Raw genomic sequence first — 20,164 nt, forward strand, 5'->3', positions numbered from 1 at the left:
TGGCATTTGTGTGTGGCTTCTATTTTCCCCCGCTTTCTAAAAACTGCGCTTCATTCTCCCAGCTTCCCAGTGAGGCAGGCAGTGCTGCCTCTGTGTAACAGATGGGAAAGTGAGACGCAGGATGACGTCACTGCAGCCGCTCAGCCAGAGAGCGCTTCCACCTTCCATGGAAGCGAGGGTCCCGTCTGTCCCACACACGGGGTGGACGCTGCTGCCCTGAAACCCCTGGGACCAGGCGTCAGGGAGGCCGGGGTGGAGGCGAGGAGATGTAAATATCTCCTCTGTTGCCTCGCCTGAGGTTCCCAGCCCGGCTGTGCACACGGGTCCCCAGGGAGCTTATTATGACTCTAGACTCCCCGGCCATCCTTGACTCTGATCAGTGCAGCCTTGGGCATGCTCTCACGGTCCCCGTGTCTGTGAGTCTGGCCTGGGCACCGCTGAATGCGCCCCCGCAAGCTTTATGCGCCCTCTGGTTTGATGTTCAGAACAGCCCTATGGGGAGTTTCATCATCGAGGAGGGCGCTGAGGCTCGGGGTTCAGCAATGTTCACAGAGCTGGCGAGCGGCAGAGCCGGAGGGCAGAGAGGAGGAGGAGGGTGGCGGCGGTGCTGCCGTGACGGGCGGGGGGGGGGGGGGGCCCTGACTGAGCCCGCCCCCTTCCGCCCCCAGATCTACATGCACCTGCGCTGCTACAGCTGCCCCAACGAGCAGCGCTACATCGTCCGCATCCTGTTCATCGTGCCCATCTACGCCTTCGACTCCTGGCTCAGCCTTCTCTTCTTCACCAACGACCAGTACTACGTGTACTTCGGCACCGTGCGGGACTGCTACGAGGGTGAGGAGGGCGTGCGGGGCGGGGCGGGGCGGGGCGGGCCGCACACCCCTCCCCCCGGGCTCCCGGAAGCCCCCCTCCCCGGGTTCCTCCGGGGCCTGCCCCTCGCTTCTCTACCTACTTCAGGGCTTCCAGCCAGGCCCCAGTTGACAGGGGACAGCACACGTCGTAGCACTCTGCCATGTGGCTCCCACAGCCCCTTTACAGGTTACCTGCAAGCAGGGACCCCGCCCCTGGGTCTCCTTTCTCAGTCCGGCATCTCTGATAGGGGTGAGCGGTCAAGAAGTTGTCCGCTCGTTCGTAGATAGAAACCCCAGGTACGGATGGGTCAGGGGTTTAGCCAGGGGCCCATGGCAGGGCAGTGGCAGGGGCGAGCCTCCCTCCCCCACGTGTCTTAATTCTGAGGGCTTTGTCCCGGGAGCAGGCTCTGCTGTGCCACCCAAGAAAGCGACCTGCTGCCTTTCACAGGCCTCGGGTCTCGTGTGTGGTATGGAAGCTCTGGTGCTGAGCTCCAAGCACCGGCCAGGCCCCCCTGCTGGCTGCTAGGCCGAGAGGAGGAAAGCCTGCCTGACCGGTGCCTGCCTGACCGGCCACCAGACGGGGCAGCTCTCTGCGAGGGCCTGGCCACAGGCACAGGGAGCAGAGACTCAGAGCATACTGGGAAGACAGGAGAGCTCATGCACAGGGCAAGGAGGGAATCCCTACTCTGCGGGCCGGGAGGTGCGGGGAGCCGGGCTGGGGGCTGGCCGCGGCCAGAAGAGATTAGATTAGGTTAGATCAGATTCTCTTTTTTACTATGGATGCACAAAACTATGATGCGACTGGAAATTGCAGGTTAGAAAATCTCTCTGTGGAGGACGGGTGAAGGAGGGAGAGGCCAGAGACCCTGAGACAGGTCACAGGCCCATGATCCCTGGGTTGGCATAGGCCGGCAGGGGTGGCGGGAGGGGGTCCTTGAATTCAGGATCCCCCACTCTGATGCCCCCTGCCCCTCCTGTCAGGGTCGTGCATTTTTCTCTTTCCTCCCGTATCTGCACTGTTGGTCTCAGGCAGAGTGACCAGAAGTCAGGGTTCCTCATGTTGAGGCGGGGCAGCGCTGACCATGACCAGTTGTCCACGTCCCTGGCTGCGCGAGGGCTTTGCCTCGGGCCCTGGGCTCCGTGGATATCGGAGTGCAGTGTGCTCACCCCCATGGAAGCGGAGTCTCCCTTCCTGTCCCACTTTGAACCTGTGTATCCCTGAGGTCTCGTGGGCCTCAGGAAATGCCTTCGGACTTGGCACAGAAGTGCGGGCGCCTGACAGGAGTGCTCTGGGCCCCTCCTGCCCCTCCAGCCACAGACCTCGCCCTCACCTACCCCTCCAGCCCCACCCTCGTGGCCTGACCGTGCATGCCTGCTTTGCCCTCTTCTCCCTGAGTAGACTCAGCTCCTGTGAGAGCAGCAACGGGCAGAGAGCCCAGGTGGTAGGGCCGGGCCAGGTGCTCACTCAGTCTGTGTGTTTTGAGTGAATAAGGGACTTTATCAAACACCTGCTGTGTGCCTTGCATTCGCGTGGGGTCTCACCGAATTCCCGGGCTGGGATCCCTGCCTGGCTCTTGCAGCTGAGAATACTGAGGCCGGGTGGGGACCCGCTCCGGGCATAACTGGGGCTCTAATGTCTGATGTCCCTGGAAGCAGCAGAGTCCAGGGAATCCTCTGGGTCCCTGGGGAGCTGCCAAGGCTGGTGTTGAGAATCCTTTTCTGATCACAGATGTGTGCCCGGGGGCAGCCTCTGCCCGCTGGTTCCCTGCCGCGGGGTCCTCCCCTGTGTGGTCAGGGGGCCGTGTAGTCTCCCTCCTCTATGGGGCCCAGAAGACTAGGCTCCTGGCAGAAGAGGAGCCTCAGTACCGTCCTCAGAGACGACGGCAGATGGTTGGCTGGGTCCCCCTACTCCAGAAGCCTCTTTGTTCAGGCCCCTCCTGTCCCAGCCTTCCTCCTGGTCCACTTAAAGGTCCTGGTAAGAAGTCTGCCTCCCTGCTAAGCATGTCTCCTAGCAACGCTATTATCCCCTTGCCTCTCCGCCTCTCCCCTCCCAGGGAGTTTACAAACAGTGAGGCAGCTGCGGGGAAGTCCAGGCCGCCCCAGGGTTCACCAGCTTTAGTGTCTGAGTTGGTGGGCTTGGCCTTTTCTGCACCTCTGCTCAGCGTCTGGGACCCCCTCCCCTTGTCCTTTCATCTGCAAGATCCCCTGCAGAGTTGGCTATAAGAGTAGGTCCCTTAAAATTCAAAAAGAGTCCCCCCCATTCATTCCCCTCGCACCCTTCCTTCTCAGTACCCGCCCCCCCCCCCCAACCCGGGAAGGGACAGAGGGGAACAGGAGTAGGGCTCTGCCGGGCGACCCCTATTTCGGAGCCAGGCAGCCCGCACCTCACTGGGCACTGCACAGATATTGGCTTGTCTTTTCTTTTTACTTTTTTTCTTAAGTTTTTTTCATGTTTATTTATTTTTGAGAGTGAGAGAGACAGAGTGCATGCAGGGGAGGGGCAGAGAGAGAGAGAGAGAGAGAGAGAGAGGGAGAGAGAAGGAGACACAGAATCCGAAGCAGCCTCCAGGCTCCGAGCTGTCAGCACAGAGCCCGATGCGGGGCTCAAACCCACGAACCGTGAGATCATGGCCTGAGCCGAAGTTGGATGCTTAACCAACTGAGCCACCCAGACACCCCGATTGTCTTTTTAACAAAATTAAAACAACTAAAATGTTAACTCTCATAGTGCATACAGTTGAAAGATAAAATCACCCTGACTCCTCCTCACTCCCAAGTTCACTGCATTTTCAACTCTGTAGACTGTTTTTTTTTTTTCCTAGAATAACCTAAAAATATGCTTATACTATTGTTTCTTGATCTTTTGGTTTTAGATAGTGCTACATAGTGACCTCCTATCGTACAAGGCTTTGATTTAGGCACCTTATCCCCCGCCCCATCCACATGCACACACACACAGTGCTCTTTTCTTCATTGTGACTAGATCACCGTTTTTTCTAAGTCTGCATTCAGCATTTGCTTTATTACCTGTCTGTAAATATTGATCACAGCTGAGCCTGAGTTCTGAGACTACATATCCCTGTATAACTTTTTATTTTCCTCTGGTTACTGCTTGTCTTGCTTTTTGGTTTGCTCTGCTGTGTATCTATCGTTAATCTGTTCCCAAATGCTTCAGCTGAGTAACAGAGAGAAACCTCTCCTCCGTGCAGACACAGCAGTGAATCTGTTAGCTCTGGGCTTCCCTTGCTGGCACTCCCCCGGGCCTTGCTTTTCCTGCTCTGGTCTGGACTGGCTCCTGTCTGGCCTCTTACCACTCAGCTTCTGTCCTGGGTCTCTCCATCACCATCATTCTGGGATCCTGCTTGTCTCCTCTGCTGAATCGCCTGTTCCCTGGATGCCATTTTTTCCCCTTATTTGTGGTCTACTCCCCCTTTTTTGGTCAGTACATACCTTCCCAGAGCTTCCTGGCAAAAAAAAAAAAGTGCCTGAAAAGCCTAAAATCTGAAAATTATCTGTAACTATTTTTACTGTATTGTCCTATTTGGAGTTTGACGGAAATCCAGTTCTAAGTTGGAAATCATCCTCCCTCTGAATTTTGAAGACGTGTTTCCCCCTGTATTTTAGCTTTCAGTGTTGTCTGGGGAAAGTCTGCTGGATTCTGATCCTTAATGCCTGTATGTGACCTACTTTTTTAAGGCTTGCTTTTGGGACCGTGCCTTTATCCCCCGTGTTTGAGAATCTCCCAGGTAATGGGACGTTCCTCGTGCGGGGCATCTCGTGGGCCCTCTCCGTGTGGAAACCCCTGTCCTGAGGTTCTGGGCAATTTTCTTGTATGTTTCTTGGTAACTTTCCCCCACCACTTTATCCTCCCTTTCTGGAATTCCTGTTTGTAGGATGTTGTGCTTCTGGATTGAAGCTCAGAATTTCTTTATAATTTTTGAGCTTTTTTTTTTGTTCTGTTTTCAAGGAGCTGTTGTTTTGTTTTGTTTTGTTTTAATCTTTACCCTTGAGCTTTTCTATCAGAGGCTTTATTTATTTATTTATTATTTTCTTTAACGTTTATTCATTTTTGAGAGAGAGAGAGAGAGAGAGAGCGAGCTGAGTGTGGAACCTGCTTGAGATTCTCTCCCTCTTTCTCCTTCTCTCCCCCTCCCTCTGCCCCTCTTCCCTGCTTATGCGCACTATCTCTCTTTCTCTCTGTCTTTAAAAAAAAAGAAAATGGGGCTTAAAACTGCTGGGCCTCCCAGTTGGGTAACGTGATGTGCCCTCTGCCATTTTTATGCAGGGGAGCAGTGCAGGGGGCAGGCACCAAATGAAGACTTTTTGATTCTGGGCCTGTTTCCCCAGAGAACAGTGTTCTCGCTTCCAGCCTGGGAGGCAAAAGCTGGGCAGGCTGAGTTGAGGGCGCAGATGGGGCAAGGGACCTGGCATCTCGCCCGCCGCATTCAGGCGTTGCCCACTTTCTGGCCATCTCGTTGCCCTCCGCTGAGCCTTGCTCTCTGAGAACAGAACTGTCTCCACCTGCTCTGAAAGTACAAACCCAGTAGCTCCGTGTGGAGACTTGTAGCTGAGTTTCCCGTTTGCACCCTCACCCACAGCCGTCAGAACTGCCCAGCGTGTCCAGTTTTAGGACTTCTCTGGGGTTCTCGTTGGCCTCCCCCCATCTCCGGGTCGGTGACCACACTGTATCTTCCAGAGCTGTGGGCAGCATCTCTGGTCGGCTGTCTCCTTGTGCGTGAAGGTTTGTACTCTCCCCTCCCCCGCCCCCCGACCGGTTCTCACTTCAGTGGCGTTTCACTGGGGGGGGGGGGGGGCAGGAAGTAGAACTGAACCCCGCAACTTGGTGGCAGAATTGCTGTCTTCCAAGGTGGGGGTTGCATCTCAAAGAAGTAAATGGCTCACCCAGGGTCACATTTCTCCCATCTGGCAAGGGCTGCGATTCACGTGGCCCCAGGTTGTGCCATCGGGGCAGGGAGACAGAGGAGGGCAGAACGAGCCCCCTGCGTGTACGTAGTGCTCGTGCTCAGGGCGAGGGTAGCCCCTAATGATGACTCTGAGACCGCCCTGGGGAGCTCTGTGATCAGGGGTGCAGAGGGGCCAGAGCTCAGAGGAGGGAGACCTGACTTCTCCCATCGCTTTATGCAAGCACTATTTTCTTTCTTTCTTTTTCTTTTTTTTTTTTCCTTTACATTTTTCTTTTACGTTTCTTTATTTTTGAGAGACAGAGAGACACAGCACAAGCAGGGGAGGAGCAGAGAGAAGGGGGACACAAAATCTGAAGCAGGCTCCAGGCTGTCTGCACAGAGTCCGACGCGGGGCTTGAACTCATGAACCGTGAGTTTGTGACCTGAGCCGAAATCGGCTGCTCAACCTGAGGAGTCACCCAGGCGCCCCAAGCACTGTTTTCTTAATACCATTTGTGTAGCATTTCAGTTTTACCACCTGTTTTTCGTTACTGTTAGCTCATTCTCCCCTCCCAGTTACCTGGTGGATATACGATCATCCCCATTTTACACGTGCGGAGAAAAGAATTTGAGTCAGTGAAGAAACTTACGATTACCTGGAGAGTAATTGCCAGAGGCCAGACTCACCCCAGGGTCTGTGGTCCCCAGAATTGCCCTGCGTGTCAGCCTGGGTGGAGGAGTGCAAGACGGGTTTCTCTGGTGGAAAATCATGAGCTCTGGGTAGGAGAGGAGAGTTTACGTGCCTGGAAAGAAACAGTTCGAGAATGATGCTTCACCCACCCTGTTTCAGATTTCGGACAAACGTTGCTTCCTGGAATCTGGCCCAAAGTGAAATGTCTTCCTAGGCGCAGAGAGTACAGCAGGGTCACCCGCACCCAGCCGAGGGCCGCACACGCAGGTGTCACAAGAGACTCACCGGCCAGGGTGCTGCCAGCACTCGCTGGCTGTGGTGGACCAGGGGTGGCTGTCCAGGGTGCTGCCAGAGCCAGCAATTGCAAGAGGTGTCGATCGGAATGAAGAAAGGTATTGAGAGGAAACCAGTCAGAAGAGGCGTCAGAAACGGCGATGTGGATGGCAGGACGCAGCCGTAAGCAGAACTGAAAGGACAGAAAAGCCACAAGGGAGTTGGAGAGAGCTGCTGTTGGAGCAGCTCGGGGCAAACCCCCGGCCCACCATGGCTGCAGCGAGTGGCGTCCGTTCCTGTCCATGGTGATCATTGAAAAAGAGGGGGAAGCATGTTCTGAAGCTCCTGTTTCCTGAGCACAGAAGATTCTGGTCCAAAGTGGTCAGAATTAAGTTTTCCAGGGGCGCCTGGGTGGCTCAGTCGGTTGAGCGTCCGCCTCTTGATTTTGACTCAGGTCATGATCCCAGGGTCTTGGGATCAAGCCCCGCATCTTTTCAGTTTTTTTATTTATTTGAGAGCGAGAGAGCGAGAGCTTGTGAGCAAGTGGGGAAGAGGCAGAGAGAATCCCAGGCAGGTTCCGTACTGTCGGCGCAGAGGCCGACGTGGGGTGGCGAAGAAGGCTGGGCCACAGGGCCAGCTGTAGGTGCTGCAGGTGCATGGAGGCGGCGAGCTTGGAACAGCAGTAGGTTGCCCCCAGGGTCACCGAGGTTCCGCACACGGAGCGTGGCACATCGGAGGTGTCTAGTGAGTGGTTACTGAACGCACAGACAGATGTGCCCGTTTTGACCTGTAGCGGGGAGCTTGTGAGGACTCCTGGCCAGGCAGCTGTGGGTTAGAGAAGCCTCCAGTGAGGAAAGAAGGCCTCGAGTCTCAGGGACAGAAGGGACCTGTAAAGACTAGGTCTCTTAGGAGTCCTTTATGATGACTGCTGAGAGACTCCCCAGCCTCTGATTGCTAGCTTCCACTGGCACAGAGCTCATGACCTTTCATCTCTGAAGATGGCCTGTTGGCAGTTGTTTCTTACATGAGGCCGAAAGCCTAGGATCTGCCCCCTGTCAGACAGGTGGGTCCTGTCTGACTCTCTGGACCACGTCATGTCCTTTATATGAAGAGAGTGACCGTACTGTCTTTTCTCCGGGCCTCAAGGCTCTATCTAGAATGGAGCAGAAAGTTCCAGGTGCCTGATGGTCCAGGGCAGGACAGAGAGAAGGACCATCCCTTCCCTCATGCCGGGTGCTCCCCCTCTAGACTGGAGGGCCTGGTTTGTGGGTCCCTTGGTCGCTTATGTGTCCGCGGGGCCGAGCACAGAGCCTGGCACCAAGCTGTCGTTAGTATTTAGTGGAGGCGTAGAGTCACTTTGTGTCTCTGGGGCAGAACCGGAGCTGTGGTCAGAAGGGCAGGCGGGCAACAGCCTGTTGCCTAAGAACTGCACTGCTGACCCCCGACTCAGCAGTTTTGCTCTTCTCAGGCCCGGGGCCGACATGTTTTCATGTTTGTTCGGTTGGGGGGGTGGGGGGCGGGGGTAAAGTTGTCCACTGCAAACACCCTTGCTGGGGTGGGGGTAGTGTTTTGCCTAGCTCTGTAATTTCCTAGGAGGGGATTGATTTGTGCAGATGGTCAATGGGTGCTGATGTGGGCTGTTTGAGTCATCTCGAGGAGATTCTATCTCGTCTCCCTTCTCTAAGAGTGCATTATTGACTCACTAATGATTCTTGAAAGGAAACCGTCAGCGAATTGGTATTTTACAGACCAGCTGGCCCTAGAGCACTGGTAAAAGGTCAAGAACCTTGAACTGAGAGAGAGAGATGGATGAAATTTGATGATTCCAGCCAGTCGAACGCAGGGCTGGCTGTGGATAGACGGCTCAGCCCCGTAACTCAGGAGGGTGCCGACGCGTGTTGTGACACAGGAAAGGATGTGAGCTCAGACACCAAGTTCCTCTCAGGAGTGGGTTACAAGACGGCCTGGCTTTGGAGGGTGGTTCTGGGCAAGGGGGCTGATGAGCCTCTGCCCCTGTGGCTTCTCTCGAGGGTTTTTGTCCTTGGGAACCAGAGTCTGATTGCCTGGCGCGGGCGCAGCTGCGCAGCCCAGGAAGGGTGAGCTCCGTGGGTGCAGAACGGGGTGCAGGCCATGTGCCGGCCCCGCCTGCCCGCCTCTCCGAGCTTCACCCCAAGTTAAGGCCCACGTCCGTCTGTTTCTTCTTTCTGTGCTGACTGAGTGTGAGTGCCAGGCCCTCTGGTAGTCAGGGGTAGGCCTCAGTTCCTGCCTGCAAGGACTTTACATGTAGTCTCGATAAAGCACTAGGTAACACACTGTGGATTGCTCAGTGTGAGCTCAGCCTTACCAGAGGAGTCACACTCGGCCCTTTCCTCACAGCAGCCCCACAAGGAGGGAGCTGCTGTTTTCCATGGCTTACAGATGACGAAAGCAAGGCACAGAGCACTTAAGAAACCTGCCTGAGGTCACACAGCTCATAGGTGGTGGACCCGCCATCTGTACCCTGGTAGCCCGGCCCCAGGGTCCACGGCTGTCCTGCTTCATTATGCTGCCCCTGAACAGGAAGGATCGGACGGATCAATAGGGAGACTGTGGTGTGCGGAGCGAGCCGGGCAATGGACAGAGGGCTGCCAAGGGAGAGGTGGCACCTCAGGGCCTGCCCCTGGGAGTTAGCAGAGGCATCAGAACAGGCTGCCACAGAGGTGTGAGAGCCCATTGCACATCCTGGCAATTCCAGGAGTGGTTTTATATCACACACACACGTATGCATGTACACACACACATATATAACTATATGCACACTTACACGTTCATGTGCATGCATATACACATGTATGTACACACCCACATACATATATGCACACACATACAATACACATATGCACACACGCACACATTGCACATATATGCACATATGTACACATCCACAAACATGTGCACGCACACACGCATGTATACGCATATGTGCCCACATTATACACACGTACGCATATACATTATGCACACACATATGCATACATGCATATACACAAATATACACACATTTATGTGCATATACACAAAAGCACATGTATACACACATACATACACGTAAATACACATACACATGCATATATACGTGTACACATGTATATTATATACCCCCATATACAAATATGTATACACATATATGCACACGCATTATATGCATGTATGCATATTTATACAACATGCACGTGTATACATATATATATACACACATACATATATACACACATATGTATATGTATACATTTACTATGGCTGCATAAATAATCACCCCAGACAGACTAGTGTAAAACAACCATTTCTTTTGTTCATGGACAGTGCAGTTCAGTAATTTGAAAAGGGCACAGTGGGGATGGTCTGTCCCTGCGCCTTGCTATCTGGGCTTCCACTGGGGGACCTTCAGCTGGGGTGGGATCTGAAGCCTGGTTCACTCGTGTGTCTGGCAGTTGATGCTGGCATCGGCTGGTCCCCAGTTCCTCCTGCGTGAGCCACTCTGGGTAGTCTCACCACGTGGGCTGGCTTGGCCTTCCTTGAAACGTGGTGGCTGTGTCCAAGGGCAGGCATCTCCAGAGAAAGAACCAGAGGACAGAGGCCTCCTCTAACCCCAGCGTCAGACGTCTTGGAGTATCGCCTCTGCTGTAGTCACCGCAGTCCCCCCAGATGCAGAGAGAGGGAGGAAGACCCTGTCTCCCCACAGAGGGGTGTCGGTGTCCCAGGGTGTGGCCATCTTTGGGAAGTACCATTGGCCACAATGCAGCTGGACCCAGCTTGGAATGGACACATCCAGTCTACTTGGCCTTGTGTGGTTTTGGACATTAGCAGACTGCTGTCAGATTTGGCTTGATGCCCACCCTCTTTTAGCCCCAAAGTTCTTGTCACTGAAGAGTGCTTTGGGGCTCGGTGGAGACTTCTGCAGTCCCCACATATCCGGAGCTGCTCCCATGCCAGGCAGGCAGCTTACAGCGTCCTCCGCCCTATCCAGGGATGCTGGCCCTCACGGAAGACAAGCAGGTAAACAGTGCTGGCCACCTAGTGAGCACTGCTGAGTGCCAACCCCTCTTCTGAGTACTTGGCATACTCAGACCACCTGGCAAGGCAGGTACCTTTACTGTCCCCATTTAACAGATGAGGAGACAGAGGCACACAGAGGCCCACAGCTAACCGGTGGCAAACCTGTGTTGCAAACTCTCTGCTGTGTGTCCATAGAGGGACGGTCACAGCACAGTGTGGTGGGTGCTGTGGGTCGTGTATATTGGGTGCTACCCATCCCAGCCCTTAGTAGGTTAGAGCAACTGAGTGGTAGGAAGCACCCCAAAAATACTCCTTTTCCCAATTGCTGGAGGCCACTGTTTGCCTATAGCTCTGTCACCAGGCTTGGATGTGCTCCAGTTCAAGGTAGTCCCACATTAGTGCCGAGCGCGGTGTCCTGCTCTGGGGAAGAAGTGGGCCCCTTCCAGGGGCCGCAGTCCAGTGACAGCAGCCAGGGATCACGCTCAGCCACACTGCGGGGCGGGAAGTACCACACAGCGTCTGCAGATCAGCAGTTCCGTGGGTGAGAACGCACCAGCCTCCGTGGCGAGGGGCCAGAGACTTCTCAGGGGGTCTGATAGGTTTCACGGGGACCAGGAGCACGGAGAGGAGGGCGCCCCAGGTAGGGGGATCGGCAAGGGCAAAAGCATGGAGAATATCATAGCCTACTGGGAAAGAGGGGTATCTAGTTGCTGGGAAGGGTGGGCAGGGGCCAGGTCGCTGTGGAAAAACCTTGAACGCCAAGCCCAGGGCTGCACCACGAGCCTCAAAGCCTCTGTACTACAGGGGGACAGCAAGGAGCAGATGAGAAGGAACCCTCTGGAGGCAGGGCCACTGGTACCCACCCTGCCCTTCCTGTCCCCTCATCCCATTTGGACCCTCAGTCCATCCTTTGCTGGATGTTGTGGAATTTCCCCTGCTCTGCTCAGTCTTCCTCCTGTGCCTTTTCCCTCCGGCGGCCTCTGCTGCGTTCCTCCTGCTCCTCTCCGCTCTCCCCGTCCTTGCCCCTGGTGCGTCCCCGGGCTCCTAGCACCCGGCAGGCTGCAGCCTTCATCTTGCTGGCCCCGCAGAAATCCTCTGACCAGGAGACCCGCTCACAGCGTTTTGCTAGAATTGTAGCGTGGACGACATACTTCTGTGCCGTCGGTCACTGTTGCTGAGTTGTGTCTTTGCGGTGACATCGAGCCGCATCCAGAATGAGCCGGCCCAGCTTCCCACGACGTTCATGCACCCGCAGAGTTGATGGTGACGTGGGCACACTATCACATCACTGCAGGTTGCTGAACGGACAAAGGTGCTCCTGTCTCAATCTTGTAAAAATTTCTCCTGAGATCCCTCTAGAGAATGTTTTGTGCCTCTTGTGTTGTAAAACTGTGATCCGGCACCACACAAACGGCAAAGCGTCTGAAACTAACAAGCAGTCCTGAAGCCAGTACCTGTTGAACCCCAGAATGTGCCCGTGGCTGGCTCCCACCAGCCCTGTGAGCCCGTCCTGGTCTCCCGCTCCTGCGGCGTCCCCACACAATCCAGAACTTTGTGCCGATTGCCTCCCTGTGTTTCCGGTAGGATCAGCAGCGTCATGTGCGCGGCCCGAAACAACATGACTTAGCGTTGCCTGATCTCGGTCACAAATGGAATCCCTGTGTGGGTCCTCACGTCCCTGCGGCCTTGCTGCCCCTGACTGGGGCGCTTTCGTCTCCGCGGCTGTTTAGAATTCCACTATCTGTTTACCCATCCTGTTGATTTGAGTGGTTTTCTCTGGACGCTTTTCACAGCCTTGGTCATCTATAATTTCCTGAGCCTGTGCTATGAGTACCTCGGGGGAGAAAGTTCCATCATGTCAGAGATCAGAGGGAAGCCCATCGAGTGAGTATGAAGTCTCCCTGGAGCCCCCCACAGCACCCCGTTTCCTGGGCCTGTCCTGGCGTCAGCTGGACGCACGGACCGCCTCTGCCCTCGACCTGGCTTTGAGGTGCCCCCGCCACACTTCCTGAGCCACACTGTTCACTGGGACTCGGGGGAGGAGGGCCTCTCTCTCTCTCTTCCCGTCCCTTCCCGTCTGCCTGTTTTTCCCTCTGGCGGTTTTTCCCTTCACTGCTTTTTACCTTGGTTTGTTGCTGCCCCGGCCAGCGTACCCCGCTCCCTCGAGCCCTCCCGCAGGCGCACACACCTCCCTTTGTCTCTCCGTGTGCTCGGCCTGGGCTCTGTGCCCCGTTCCCAGCCCAGTGCCCTCCACCCGGACTCGTGTGTATGTGAGGGAGGGCGGCCTTCCCCAGCCCCACCATTCCTGAATCCTGGCTCTCTGCCCGCCAACCCCCTTCTCCGCTTGTCTCTTCCAGGTCCAGCTGTGTGTATGGCACATGCTGCCTCTGGGGAAAGACTTACTCCATCGGATTCCTGCGGTTCTGCAAGCAGGTGTGTGCCCCCGCGGCCGCCCCGGGCAAGGGTTACCAGCCAGGGACCGGGAGCCCCTGGTTGTCAAGTGGCAGAGGCGGACGTAGGGCCCTGGGGACCCACTTGTGGGACCGCCACCTCCCAGCCCCGGCACCCACTCCCCACGCTGGCAGGAATGCACGCGCGTTCGCAGGGTGTGCTCCAGGGGGCAGCGGCGGGTGTCCTGAAGATGTCTGGACCGGCCCTGGGGCGCGAAGTGGTCCCATACTTTTGCTCACTTTGACCAAGTCTCGGTGGCTGGGGGGGGAATCGGAAAGCGCGTGGGGATTCTAGAATCTCAGTTTGAAACCTCTCCTCAGCTGCGGCTGGAGGCCAGGAGGGCTTCTGCGTGAAAGATACATGCCAAGACGGGCCTGTGCAGTCTCTGGTCTGTTCCCCATGTCTCAGTTGGCAGACCACCAGCTTCCGGTTTCCTCGGCCGCCTTCCCTGTGGGCTCGAGTAGCCTGGGCGGAGGCAGTGTGGTGTTGTGGTTAAGTGCATGGGCCTGGGTGTCTGCCCATCTGAGTTTGATTTTCAGCTTTTCCTCTTGACTGTGTGACCTTGGCTAAGTTATGTAACCTCTCTGAGCCTTACTTAGCTAGCTTCTCCTTCTGTAAAATAGGCATAATGATACTTCTTGAGGGATGGTTGAAGGAACAGGTGCGGCGGTGGGTACACAGCAGGCGACACAGACTGGCACGGAGCCCGCTGTCTCTTGTTCGGGGAGGTGCCGCACCTCGCCAGTATGACCTCAATTTAGTCTCCCCTTTGGTGCCAAGACCTCTGCCCGCCCCTCCAGCGTCGCCTAGAGAGTAGTCACAAGGGATGATGAAAACCACAGCTGATCGCTGTGGCCACTAGAGGGCTGGCCTTTCCGCTCCCCTCTGTGCAGGGCGGGTGGGGGCGGGGGCTGCCTGCAGTGTGGACATACCCGCAAAAGCACCTACCTGGACGTACCAGGTCTACACTGCTGCTTCCAGCTCTGCCTTCCCTTGGGTGTTCTAGATCCCCAGTCTCCCTCCTGGGCCCGGAGGGCAAGAGTTAAAACTGTCCTGGGGTCACGGTGGGTGGGGCCTTTCAGAGCCATTGTTTACCAGCCTTCCAGCCGCCCAGGGCGCAGCTGTGACTCACTGCCTTCTTTGATGAGTATATTGTGTACAAAGTTTTGATCCCATGATCGCTAGCTCGCGTAGCCTTGTTATAAATGATTCCCCAGCCCTGTGGGTTCGGACGTCCTGCTGACTTTCCTGGAGGTGGCAGGGAGAGGTCGTAAGAGGAAAGAGGATAAAAACAGCACCCCTTTCGCTTGGGAGAAAGTTTCCTCCCGAGAAACGCAGGGCCAGCGCCCAGTATCTGAATCTCCTGGAGAGCCAGTTCAGGGTAGAGACTCTCTGGCCAGCCACCCCCACCCCAGCCTGATGGAGAAGGTCTGTTAGGGAGCTCCGGGCCCGGAATGTGTTTATAGCTCGCGGGTGGTTCTGATGTCCAGCCTGGCTGGGAACCACTGACTGATTTCGGACCCGATCCAGGGGTGTGGTTGAGCGCAGGCTCTGCGGCCTCTTCTGCCCCTTCAGCTTCTCCGTGCCTTGGTTTCCCCAGCTGACCAGGACGGCACCGGCCTGTTGGCGGGCTCTTAATTCTCCCTGGGCACAGACTGCTGCTCTTTCCTCTTCCCCGAACGTGCTGGTCCTGCTCCCTCAAGGTGTGAGGGTTGGCTGGTGGCAGCATCGCACCTCTGTCCCTGTCACATGTGCTTCCCCACAGCTCAACCCTCCCCCTTCCCCCGGGACTCCCCACAAACTGCACTCAGGTCCCCGACGGGGCAGAAACTTTGGGTTCAACAAGTTACTGTCCCTGCCCCAGGGTCCTTGCCTGGCTTCGAGCCACACTGGCTTCTCCCTTTTTTTTTTTTTTTAATGTTTATTTCTGGGAGAGAGAGAGCAAGCTGGGGGGGCGGGGGGCGGAGCAGAGAGAGGGGGGCAGGGGGTCCGAAGCAGGCTCTGCACTGACAGCAGCGAGCCCAATGTGGGGCTCAGACTCACAAACGGTGAGATCGTGACCTGAGCCAAAGATGGACGCTTAACCAGCTGAGCCACCCCGGTGCCCCTGACTTATCCTTTTAAAGCTGCTCCCACCTCTACCGAAGGGGCTTTGCGGTTTGGCCTTAGGTCTATTGATTTCAAAAGATCGGTGATTCTGGTGGTTTTATGGGCCCCCTGGGTTGTCCTGGAGTTTACTGGAACCTCTGTAGGGCCCTGGGAGGACCCGGTTTAGGAATTCTGCCAGTGGCCCAGCAGATCAGTGGAGGCCTTTATTGAACACAGACAGCGGGGAGAGTTCCCAGAAGACGCTGATGTGTCCTTCAGCCCTGCGACATGGCGCTGGTTACATCCGTTTACCAGTGAAGTGGCCGCTCAGAGGCTAAGTGACCGCTCACTTGAGCTTCCCCAGATGGTGGCGAGGCCAGGATTCAGACTCGGATTCGGGACTCCAGACCTTGGGCTTTGGGCTGCTCCCTTTGTTGTGCTCCTGGAGGTCCCCTCCAGCCCCAGGGAGACCCCCAGCTCGGCATAAACCAGCATGGGGCCAGGAACCAGACCCGGGGGTGGATGAAGAGGCCTCGAGCGGGACCCTGGCCCCCTTCCTGCCCGCTGTCCATCACCAGCATCTACCTGCTTGCCTGTCTGCTCTCAGCCTCTCCGTCTCTATAGGAGCTGCGTGCTCTGCTGTCCTCGTCTCTCTGGCACGTTCCTTCTGAACCCTTTTCTGAGGAGCCCTCTCTGATGGGCTCTTCTGTGCTTCTACGCCCCTCCAGCGGCTGTCCTTCTTTCCTTCCTTCCTTCCTTCCTTCCTTCCTTCCTTCCTTCCTCCCTCCCTCCCTCCCTCCCTCCCTCCCTCCCTCTCGCACAACTGCCTTGCTGACCCCCATAGAATCCGTCTCCTCTTCCAGAAGGCAGTCCCCTCGGGGCAGGACATGGGGCCCCCCCACCCCGCCCCCCAGCATCCAGCACAGGCCCAGCTGGCCGGAGGAGTGCTTGTCACACAGTTCCTTCACTCATCCTCAACTCTTGACCTTCTCCCCCAACAGGCCACCCTGCAGTTCTGCGTGGTGAAGCCACTCATGGCTGTCAGCACCGTGGTCCTCCAGGCCTTCGGCAAGTACCGGGATGGTGACTTTGAGTAAGCAGCGGGTCCCCCTGAGGGGCGTCGGGGGGAGGAGTGTGGGTGCAGGAGTGGGTGGGCCTGCCCAGAGGCTGATGCCCTGCCTTAGGGAAGGGAGTGGTTGTAGACTGGCTGCACGCCCATGACCTTCCTTAGAGGGGAGGCCAAGCACAGCGCGGCCCTCCTCACGCCTCCCTGCACCCCTGAGTTGCAAGGTCCAAGCCTGGCGGTGACAGCCATCACACCCGGCCCCGCCTGCAGCCCAGGAGCCAGCCCTCCGCACACATCCCCTTCACGGACGGCCTCCAGAGTGGTGCCCCAGGGGTGGGTCAAGAAGGGACAGCGACCACCCCAAGGCAGGGAGCAAGAAGGTCCGAGCCCTGAGAGGCCTGTCATGAGTCCCCGGGTAGAAGACTTCTCCCACGCGGATTTCATTCCGTTTTGCGGGTTAGTGACGGTGCCCGCGTACCCAGGCCCTGTGCTTGCGGGCACTTGGTGCAGACCCGCTGTACCCCGCGTGATGGCCCCACCGGGGCAGGTGAGCAGACTGAGGCTCAGAGGGGGACGTGACTTGGCTCAAGAGAAAAGAGCAAAGCCGAACTCCGTGTCTCTCTGACGCCTGTTGCCCGACCGTCGGGATGAACCCCCGCCCCCAGCCCTGGTGCTGTTGGCTTCCGTGTTGGTGTCCCCACCAGGAGTCTGGGCACCAGAGCCGCAGGCCTGCAGCCTGGACACACCTGTGAGCAAAGCAGAGGCGGCAGGGCCGGCTGCACCCCGGGTGCACACCCTTGCACGCCTCCCCTCCTCCGCCCCCTGATGTTTTGGTCGCTTTGAGCCCTTTCTCAGTGGCTCGTGGGGCACAGCTTGGGGGCCACTGCTGAGAGCCGTGGGGTTTGGCCTACTGGAAGGATAGAGGAGGGAGGGAGACCCCTGGTCCCTCAGAAAGCTCTGTCCAAGCCAGAGAACACTCCGTGTTCCCCACAGTGTCACCAGCGGCTACCTCTACGTGACCATCATCTACAACATCTCTGTCAGCCTAGCTCTCTACGCCCTCTTCCTCTTCTACTTTGCCACCCGGGACCTGCTTAGCCCCTACAGCCCTGTCCTCAAGTTCTTCATGGTCAAGTCCGTCATCTTTCTCTCCTTCTGGCAAGGTGAGCCTCTTCCCGGCCCCTGTGAGGCCAGCCCATGCTGCCCTGTCCCCTAAGATATGTCCCCTCCTCCTGCTCTTTGTCCCAGTGCCCATGGGGCCTGTGCCGTCCCTGGATGATCCCAGCCTGGAGCCCAGAGGGTCTCTGTCCACTGGGCACCTCCTGGCCATGGGGGACCTTCGGTGGGGCCACTTCATGGATGGGGGATCCAGGGAACCCCATGTAACTGGTGACATCTCAGTGTTGGTGGCCAGCAAGTAGCCAATAGAGTGGGGTTTCCAGAGGCCTCAGCTTGGTGTTGGCATCCCTGACCCACGGGAACAACCGTGGACCCCGGCTGTCATCCTTCCCGGCGGGAGTGACATTCGGGCAGTGCTCCAGGGAGGAAGGGGGGGCCAGAAGAGGGGTCCAGTCTAGGGCCACATGCCCATGCTTCCCCTTTCAGGCATGCTCCTGGCCATCCTAGAGAAGTGTGGGGCCATCCCCAAGATCCACTCGGCCCGCGTGTCTGTGGGCGAGGGCACCGTGGCCGCCGGCTACCAGGATTTCATCATCTGTGTGGAGATGTTCTTTGCGGCTCTCGCCCTGCGGCACGCCTTCACCTACAAGGTCTATGCTGACAAGAGGCTGGATGCGCAAGGTATGAGCCAGGGTCCTGGAGATGACTCCCCAGCGGGAGAAGCCTTCCCCGGCCCCGCCCCAGGGCCCCTCGTGCCCCCCAGTGGCTGACAGGTGGTGACAGGTCAGGCGTCTCCAGCTTACTTGTGGGAGAGGGTACACAGGTCGAGGCTCTCCCCCCCCCCCCCCCGCCCCCAACACAAGGTCGCAGGGACGTCCTGGAAGCTGGAGAGCCACCTGTCTCTTGCAGGAGGCCTGGAGTATGGAGACCCCTGAGATGCTACAGCACAATATCCCCACGGGAAGGCCAGGGTGGAGAGCCTAGAATAGACAAGCTCCTCGGGGTTCCTCAGGCCAAACGCGGCTTTGCATTCTGTGCTGTAATTGCCTCCTCTCTAAAGTTCTTTTCAGCCCGGTTTACTTCTAAGAAACACCCTCAGATGGTAATCGATCTTAACAGCTTTCTTTTTACACCTGCCCATCTTCCTCTTTGTTAGAAGAGGTTGGCACCCGCCGTTGTACATTAGAATGCCCCGGAGACCCTTTCAGAATCCCATGTGTGAGCCCACCCTCCGAGATCCTGCGATAATAAGTGGTCTGGGCCTGGCGGTGGGGGGTGCTTCCCAAGCTCCCTGGGGCCTGGGGTCAGGGGACCTGCCTCTGGCTGCCGCTGGGCGGAGGGGGGATGGCCAAGGCGGGTGGGAAGAGGAGGCCGGGCTCGCCTGAAATGACTTCTGCGGGTCTGGGGAGGGGAAGCTCCTGGTCTAACACGTCCACCCGGAGGTTGGGCTGCCGGGCGGCTCCCTTCCATGTGGCTGGAGGAGAGAACCCCACTTCCCCAGGCCTAGCGCCCAGGCCCACCACAGGCCCCGGGAGTGGGGGTGGGGAGGGCGGCAGCAGAGCCCCTCGGCCCCCTCCCCTTCTTCCTGGCTGGAGCGAGACCCGCTAGATGCCTGTGGACAGAACCGCACACCGGCTCGCTCAACTCTTGTGCGCCCGACCGTGTTCTCCCAGTACGCTTGCCGGCCGAGGGCTGTAGGCACCCCTGCTCGGTGCCAGGCGCTGTGCTGGCCATGCCCCACTGCTGCCAGCTGGGGTCCCACCCACTTCCCGCTGGGCCCCCCACCGGAAGGACCTGGCAAACACCCACCCGGTGTTGAGAGCGATGTCCCTTGGACTTGGTCCCCACAGAGCCTGTGCCCTTAGGAAAGTCAGCATTGTGCCTGGAGCCTGGGGCCATAGCAGAGAACCCTTTCTGGACCCTTGAGGTTTAAAAAGGCCCACGTGGTGGCTCTGCCGTGGCCCTCTTCCCACCCACTGCTCCCAGACATCCACCCCAGTGAAAAGGAGCGTGGCTAGAAATCCGGCTCTAGCAAAGACCCCAGGCCAGCCCTACCGGGGAAAGGCAGGACCCCACCTCTGTGCTGGGCCCGGGCCTGTTGCCCACACGCTAACCCCTCAGCCCTCCAATCAGGCTTGGGTCCAAAGCCGCCTCGACTGCGGGCTCTGCACAAGTAAGCACCACCACCCCCCCCCGCCACCCCCCACCGGAAGCGCGAGCCCTGTGGGAGGAGTCATCCCTGGGAGACATGCCCTGCCAGGTGCCAGGCTCCAGGGGGCAGCCGGGGCTGCCCGGGTGCTAGGTGGGGCCTGGCGGGGAGGCGGGAAGGGCGCATGGTTCGGTGTGCCGGCCTCGGTGGTGGGCAGACGGTGTGACTCAGCCGTGTCTCTTGTCTTCTCTATTTCTCTGGCTTCTCTCCCCCTCCCCTCCCCTCCCCTCCCCTCCCCTCCCCTCCCCTCTCCGCCCTGCTTTTGCCCCGGGTTTGGCCGCGGGCAGTGCCAACATACGGCCCTTACGGTAGGTTCTGCTCTCGGTCTACGCGTCTGTCCTGCACGTCAGTCCTGGTCACTGTCACCAGCATGCCTCTCCCCCTAGCCCCTTCTCTGTGTCCCTGTCTCCCCGACAGGCACCCCCCGGGCAGCAGAGCTCAGAGCACCTGCCTGCCAAGGGCTGCGCTCTGTAGAGT

General features: G+C 57.6%; 1 protein-coding gene across 3 annotated transcripts in view; it reads left to right on the plus strand.

Moving 5' to 3' along the window:
- The window catches only part of TMEM184B (transmembrane protein 184B), a 49,253-nt gene that overhangs the window by 25,847 nt on the left and 3,242 nt on the right, over positions 1-20,164 (plus strand). For 2 of the 3 annotated variants that reach the window (XM_058741302.1, XM_058741300.1), the window contains exons 3-9: positions 669-834; positions 12,548-12,638; positions 13,112-13,187; positions 16,295-16,386; positions 17,353-17,522; positions 17,965-18,159; positions 19,975-19,995. In XM_058741302.1, the coding sequence (XP_058597285.1) occupies positions 669-834; positions 12,548-12,638; positions 13,112-13,187; positions 16,295-16,386; positions 17,353-17,522; positions 17,965-18,159; positions 19,975-19,995 (811 nt within the window). The remainder of the gene's footprint in view (positions 1-668; positions 835-12,547; positions 12,639-13,111; positions 13,188-16,294; positions 16,387-17,352; positions 17,523-17,964; positions 18,160-19,974; positions 19,996-20,164) is intronic. The other variant, XM_058741301.1, reaches the window with a different exon arrangement.

This window comes from Neofelis nebulosa, chromosome 8, assembly GCF_028018385.1.
Source record: "Neofelis nebulosa isolate mNeoNeb1 chromosome 8, mNeoNeb1.pri, whole genome shotgun sequence".
Taxonomy (NCBI): Eukaryota; Metazoa; Chordata; class Mammalia; order Carnivora; family Felidae; genus Neofelis; species Neofelis nebulosa.